This window comes from Hippocampus comes, unplaced genomic scaffold (genome assembly GCF_001891065.2).
Source record: "Hippocampus comes isolate QL1 unplaced genomic scaffold, H_comes_QL1_v1.1 scaffold317, whole genome shotgun sequence".
NCBI classification, from domain to species: Eukaryota; Metazoa; Chordata; class Actinopteri; order Syngnathiformes; family Syngnathidae; genus Hippocampus; species Hippocampus comes.
Genome location: NW_017805531.1, coordinates 1,482,709 through 1,490,112, shown reverse-complemented (window position 1 = coordinate 1,490,112; position 7,404 = coordinate 1,482,709). Strand labels below are relative to the sequence as shown.

The 7,404-nt window shown below is 42.1% G+C and overlaps 1 protein-coding gene across 1 annotated transcript in view; it reads left to right on the top strand.

Moving 5' to 3' along the window:
* Positions 1-5,630, top strand: part of pde1cb (phosphodiesterase 1C, calmodulin-dependent b) — a 60,349-nt gene extending 54,719 nt beyond the window's left edge. Inside the window, exons 15-19 of the mRNA XM_019877707.1 lie at positions 1,221-1,355; positions 1,713-1,833; positions 3,275-3,450; positions 4,838-5,047; positions 5,321-5,630. Coding sequence (XP_019733266.1) covers positions 1,221-1,355; positions 1,713-1,833; positions 3,275-3,450; positions 4,838-5,047; positions 5,321-5,448 — 770 coding nt within the window. The 3' untranslated portion in view covers positions 5,449-5,630. The remainder of the gene's footprint in view (positions 1-1,220; positions 1,356-1,712; positions 1,834-3,274; positions 3,451-4,837; positions 5,048-5,320) is intronic.
* The last annotated feature ends 1,774 nt before the right edge of the window (positions 5,631-7,404 follow it).

Here is a 7,404-nt window from a genome sequence, read left to right as displayed (position 1 = left end):
GGATTTTTCAACTCTTCCTTTTATTTTTTTTTTTTTCTTGTGAGGACGCCTTGTCAATAGACAGCTTCTGTGCGGCACCTCCTACCTCTCTATCCTCTGTGTTCAAAAAGGGAAAATGAAACGCATTTGTTCCCCAAAGGCAATCGCCGGGCCGAGCTGCTCATCAAGTGGCGTTGAGTCGCGTAGCGAGAGCAGGGCCGAACGTCCCTATATGGATGAAAGAGAGGAAATGTGCGTGACTGCAGCCAATCAAAAGTCCACCTTTTTCTTCTAACTTCGTTTTGCAAGTTGACGTCAACAGAATCTGCCAATGAATTCAACAAAGTACGGCGATGCATCCAACAAACCCGTTGAATCATTTGAACAAGTAGCACCCAGGTGGAAAGCATGAAAATGCCAGCAGAGTTTGCACAGCTTGCGTTTCGCCGCAAATAATTCACCTGCAACCACCGGACGAAAGAAGCCGTCAATTGTGCCATCATTTGATCAGTCACATTTGCTGGTAGCAATGATGCTAATGCCGTTGCTAAGATTTTAAATGATTCGTTTAGATTTTCAGGCGGATCCATTCTTCCTGAGGAGTACGTTTTTAGTTGGTCACTGTTTATCATTTATCGTTTTTTTTGTACTGTTGAAAATAATCAATATTGATGAAATGGTTAAATACTCATTATCTTTATCTTTATTGTCCCTGCCAATGCTTTAAAACTGGCAATTTGAAAGCAATGGTAACATCGCTTTTCATCGCGCTGCTCCATAATAGCAACAGCAGCCGTTTCTATATAATTATTATTATTCTTTTTATTATGATGATGATGATGATGCGACTGCATACTGTCGCCAAATCCCTGGATTGCCCTCTGCAATGCAGTAAGTCACTCTGTTTAAATTGCCTCTGCTAAAGGGAGCTTTTCCAAAAAAATGAACCATCGAGACTTCCCTCCACCCATCAATGACACAAGAGTGCCTAAGTGGCTCGGCGACCGTAGCGATCAATTATGACATTGCGCAGCACTTGTCATGCAAGGACATAATTACATAATTGATGACTTTGGGTCTAAAAAAAAAAAAAAAAAATGCTGAAGTGTTGCTCACTAAAAGGCGTACTTGCATGTTCACATTAGATTTGTTTATTTATTTCAGGTTTGAATTGATTTTCATTCAATATGTATTTTGGAGGGCCTCCAAATGAAATTTTGCCTGGGGGGCAAATTGGTCAGGGGGGGCCCTGAGCGAGAGTGTGGTTTCCACTAGCGACCCTTGTGTTTCCCAGGGGGACAAAGAAGCGGAGCTCGGCCTTTCCTTCTCGCCACTCTGCGACCGAAAGTCAACAATGGTGGCACAGTCCCAGATCGGTGAGTCACAAGAACACCTACGTAACAGAACATAGTGACCCTATGGACACAGCAAACGTGCATCGGTTTTGTTGTGCAACCAAGGATGAGGGGAAAGAATCCAAAAGTGGCCTCTGTTGTATTGACGCCATGCCGGAATTAATCCCAAGGTGTGTCATCCACTTTAACAAATGAAAATCCCACCGCTCATAAATTCCCCTCTGATTAGGAAAACAACAGGTGGTTTCATTGTAACACAATGCAATAATGTAGAAGACAAAATCTCATACAAAGCATATAATATTTTGAAATTGACAAATGTCCACGTAAAACCTGTTCACAACGAACCTGTGGACGTGCTGGCGTGTGCTCGCGCAGGTTTCATCGACTTCATCGTGGTGCCCACCTTCACCGTCCTGAGCGACATGATGGAGCGCATCGTCACGCCGCTCATCGACGAGGCCTCGCACTCGGGGCTGGCGGGCTTCCGGCGCTCCAGGTGGGTTTTGTGCCAAAAGAGAGACGCCATTTCAGGGCGGTCTCCGTGCATCGGCGCTCGATCTAATAGAAAGAAAACTGGAATCTGTTTCTGTTGTGTGGGATTGCCGTCACCTTTCATTCAGCACAACCACGTTCCATGAAAAATATTTTTTGAAGAATACAATTGGCTGTTTGGGTGGCCTCATAGCTTTATCCCGAGCTTGCATTAAAATTGATTTTTGGCCCTTTTAGAAATGTGGGTGTGGAACCTGTCTTACATTTCATTTAAAAAAAAATCTATCGAACAACTAACAACAATCGAGAGAGTGCTACTGAAAAGGTTTATCTGTGTAAAAGTGTGTTTTAAGCCTCCCTTCAGCCTTCACATCAATACCAGCCTGCTTATCAGTGCGCTCAGCAGCCGCCATTAGAATCACTCAGCCGAGGGGTGTGACTGCAACTTTGGGGGCCCTCATGTTGGAGCTAACCGAGCATAAATGTCACACAGCCATGGCGATTTCTGCTCACCTGATGGGCTGAAGCGCCTCAGACCTCTCATCTTCCATCACGCCGCTTATTGCCGCTTTCACTTGTCTGTAACCATCTGGCCATAATCGCTCGCCTCTCATCGCTCAGATGGGCGCGTCAAGTCCAAAGTGAATCATCTCAACAAACGCCGGATGGATTGCTTTGCCTCGCGCATCTTCACACGTTCCCTTTCCCCAAAGGATGAATGCCGCCAACTTCAGTGACGTCCCCGTCTTCTCTAATCCCATCACAGAGCTGTCACATGATGGGACGCTGCTTTTTACTAATCCATTCTATCGATGTTGGAAGGGAGGGAAGGCGCCAAAATCTATTTAATCTAAGTTTATAGGAAATGATCTAAGTTCACACACTAGTCTTATCACAATACAAAAATACCAACATTTTGAGCCCAATACTGTATCTGGACTATATAGTATTGGGCTTGGGATTTCACCCCCCCAATCCACCAATCATTTTTCTTGATATATGTCAGGTTTTATAGATTGATAGAAAGGCCACATCGTTTAGATATTTGTAGTTATTAACATTGAATGCATTGATGGACGTTTTTCAGAGTTTGAAATGTCTGACTGCATTTGAATGCATCGCACGTCTCGCGCTGAACGCAAGTTATGTCATGTTTACACCCGGCGTGATCCCATCTGTTTGAACCACAAAGGCTCAGTGTATTACAAACGATAAGACAAATGCTCAATTACGAGCATCTGCCGGTTACACGTTACCAGTGATCAAAGAGTGATCAGCCTGCTTTTGCCTCGCACACAAAATAAATACATTTCTGCGTTTTAGGAGAGCAATCGCTTGATGGTTCGAGACCCAACCAGCCAGATATTTATTTTGAGTTTTACAACATTACCTAACAGTATTTATTTATGGTGCTCTGAGCTCCTCTCCTTTGTCTCTGCATGTAGTCTGAACAGTATTAGCTCGGAGGAGGCCAAGAGACACTGCGTGAAGAGCATGGCCTCCGACAGCTGCTCGTCAGGCCACAGCCCCCTGCTGGCCGTGGACATGAAGAACTTCAAGGCACTATGGAACGAGGAGGTCCACCAGAACAGGGAGCGCTGGAAAGCGCAGGCCACCAAAGGTAACCCACGTTTTTTTCTAATAAATAAAAATCTTCACAACTGCAGCACTTTGGCAAATGAACAGCTCTTCAAAAAAGGCTTGAAGCTCCAGTTTGAGGTTTACTACCGAACTAAACATGAAGCACAGAGAATTACACTTTGTGTATTTGAAATGACCATGTAGTTGAGCCTTTCAGAACACTAGCTTAATGCTAACATGAAATAGCATCTGATGGTAAATCCCTCTGAGCAACGAATTGAACACAAATGGTGCAACAACATGTAACATCTCTTCTTTATCCTCTGCAAAGAATGACTAATATTAATGCTGTACTGATGAACTGATGCTGAAGCTTGCAGTGATCAGTATATTTGGCTGTGCTATAACGCCCCCAGATGGCCAAGGCAGACACACCAGACAAAGCACAATGGCAATTCAATTGATGCAGTGTCTTTTTTTTTTTTTTTAAGTGTCAATTCTGAACAAATTCAACTCCCATCTCAAGGCACTACTGAACAAAACTTTCAGTCCACCTTGAGGAATTCAATTTATTTTTCGGGGTTTCCTGTCTTGCATGTTTAGTATTTACACGTGTGGCATCTGTGCACACCTACACGATGCACGCTCTCATTTTTTAAACTTGTTACAGCGCCAAGGTTGGCATGAATACAAATTGTAAGCCTTATTTCAATTCATTTCTGTCTACTTCCCACTCATTAAAAAGTAACCTGACATTTATTGGTTCCACCGCCGGCTGTTTGGTCTTCAACAATCTAATAAGACTTTGTCATTTGGATCAATAACAGATTCATGATGAAAATAAATTATCCATCCATCCATTATCCGAACCGCTTCGTCCTTACGATTGTCGCAGGCGTGCTGTAGCCTTTCCTAGCTGTCTTCGGGCAGTAGGTGGGGACACCCTGAACCGGTTGCCAGCTGATCGCAGGGCACACATAGACAAACAACCATCCGCGTTCACACTCACACCTAGGGACAATTTGGAGTGTTCAATCAACCTGTCATGCATGTTTTTGGAATGTGGAAAACCTACGCAGGCACGGGGAGAACATGCAAACTCCACACAGGAAGGCCAACAAATCGTAATTTTACTTTCGGGTCATGCACCGTGTGGCAGATGACATTGTCCAAAGTATGGAACGTGGGAATACCCGGTAAGTTTTTTTTTTTTTTTTTTTTTCCATTTTCCATTTGTGGGCGAAATCAGTCATCCGTTTTTTTTTTTTTTCTTTTTCATTTTCCGTTTTGAAAATAAATATTGATAAAGCAAGTCACGTTTTTTTTTCTTCTTCCAGTTTTGCTTTGAAAAACAAATGAGCGAATGAAACATGGATTCAACACACTCCCTAACCTTCCGCTGTGTCGTGTCCCATGTGTAACTTCAGAGGCGGAGGAGCGAGCCAAAAGGGAGGCGGAGGAGCGAGCCCAGCAGGATGACGCCATGGAGCCTCAGGAAGACGACGTCGACTCGGCCGAGCCCAAAGACAGCCAACAGGAAGCGGAAGACCAGGAGGCAGAGTCAAAGCCTGACGCTGATGACGCGGACTTGCCGCCGCCTGGGGGCGTCGCACACATGAGTCCCTCGCTGCAGAACGGTACGTTTGTCTTTTAGACTGGCTGAAGCAGCATGTGGCTTATTTCCCAAGTTTGTGGTCGCCATTTTGAGTACAAGAACTGTCAAAGGCATTTCAATTCATTTCAATGGGGAAAGTGGACTTGAGATGTGTGTTCGGAGTTATGAGCATGGTCACCAAACGCATTCAACTTGTATTTTGAGGCGCCACTGCAATCTATATGGTTATCTGTCAGTCCCTTTCCTACATCTGTTCATCTTGAGTCTTCATCCAAATAAGAGGACATTTAATAAGATGGATCTTTCGATGGCTTAGGAGAGTTGCTCGAAGGCGCAGACTCTCCGGGAAGTGGAGAGGCCAAAAACACGGCGATCGATGGTGAGTTGACGTCAACAACCACAACCCACAATTTCAAATGTTGAAGTATGCCAGAACCTCCAAACATCCTTAAAGTGCTACAATTTGCTGTTGTGCTGAAATTCCTCCTGTCTCTGGTATACACGGTATAATAAAAACTGATACGAAATCCAAACTCGGAACAGATTGTGTTGAATGTGCAAGGCTGCTGTTTATTTTTTGCATCTAATTTATTTGATGAGTTTTATAATTCCTAGACATCTATTGCTCCTCATGTTTTGCATTTTGTCTTGGACACAGCCGAGGTGTCAATGGAATGAGGGGGGGGGGCGGGGCTTGGACCGCCAGCGAGGGAGGAATCCAATCAGTCGGACTTTGTCGCCCCCTGCTGGAACCCAACAAACTGACTGACACCTTAACTTGAAGCGTTTCCTTGTGACTTTTTGTTTTGACTGTACATATTCCACCACGCTCCTAGTTTTGTCCCCTCTTAAGTTGGATAGCAAAACAGCTTTTCATTTCTAGTTCTCTATTGTTTCAGGCTCTGTGTAATGTACATTGAATCTGCAATGGGGGAGCATTTTTTTTTTATTTAAATGGCTCTTATTGCTAATACAACCCATCTTGTAAAACGTTTTTTGTTGTTTTTGTTTTTTAAACAATGTGGCTCACGTTGTTTAGCGTTTTTGTTCTTCTCGATGCCTTCTCGTGTTTTGGGGCCGTTGCAAAGCGTCTCCTTTAGCTGTCCTGCTCCCCCCGCCCCGATCTGCGACTATAGGATGCAAATATTGCTGATTGTGCATTTGTAAAATAACGAACCTGCGCTTTAGCTCTTATTGTACATGTATACTTGCAGTTAAGCGCGAGACAAATGGGCAGTATTTGCATTCCCTGATTAATATAATTGTGCACTTGTGCAATATTATTTGGGTAATAGTGCCAAGATGTTGGCATGTAATGTGCTTCTTTAAAAAAATAATAAAAATAAAATAGATACAAAAAGGGAGAAATCTAGAAATAAAAAAGAAACATCTAGTAATGAGTGAGAACCTTATGGATTATATTCTTCTTTTTTTTAACCTTTTTTAACCTTTTCTGTTCGACATGTATTTATTTTTTTTAATAATAGGGCGACGTCACGTGCTGTGAAAAGTTACTTTTCTCTCGATCTGCCTGTGTGCCTCTTACTGTACATGTAACTGCACCTGTAGGAACCAGCTGTCGTTGTTCCTGCAACCTGTTAATGTTTTGTGTGTGCTTTTTGTGCCGTAACAGTTCCGGTCCTCTTTGCCTTTGGTTCCATTGGCCAGTGGTTTTGACTTTTATTTTCATTTATTTAGTGGCTCACCTATTTTTATTTTCAAAATGTATTGTTTTCCTCTTTCCTATTTTATGAAAATCTTTTTTTCCCCATTTAAAAAAAAAAGTATTATTTTTTTTCATATTTAAAAAGTCATTTCACTTTGTTAAATTTATTGTAAGTGTTTTCTGGGGGGGAGGGGTTCACATTTTCCAAATTGTTGATTCAATAATAATAATAATGTAGTGGTTTGCTTTGTGAATTGATGTATTTGTTCTTTTTCCTTTTTTGTTCAGTATATTTATGATTGTAAAGGCTCCAGACTGCTCTGAAACTGTGACATGCCACCCCTAAAATTTGAAGTTCATTTTTCATCTACTCACAAATGTGCAACCAGTACATTTGCGTCTTTTCATTTTTTTTTTTTTTTGTTAATGACAAACTTTTGCTCCATACCTCTGCCCCTTTATCAGTAATTTCGTGAAAATGAATGGAAATGTGAATATTTACTTGGCAAGTCGATTTACAGTGTGTGCCCTTAAATTTTTCACTTGCGCCCATAAAACGTCAGGTTTCGGAGCCATTGTGTTCCAGGTTTAAACAATAATAATTATAATTATTGTTATAATTATAATTTTAAAAAACAGGTAGTCTGGAGCTCTGGTTACATAAATGATAGTAGTTTTATATAATTGGTTGTTTTATAAATCTATCCCCATTT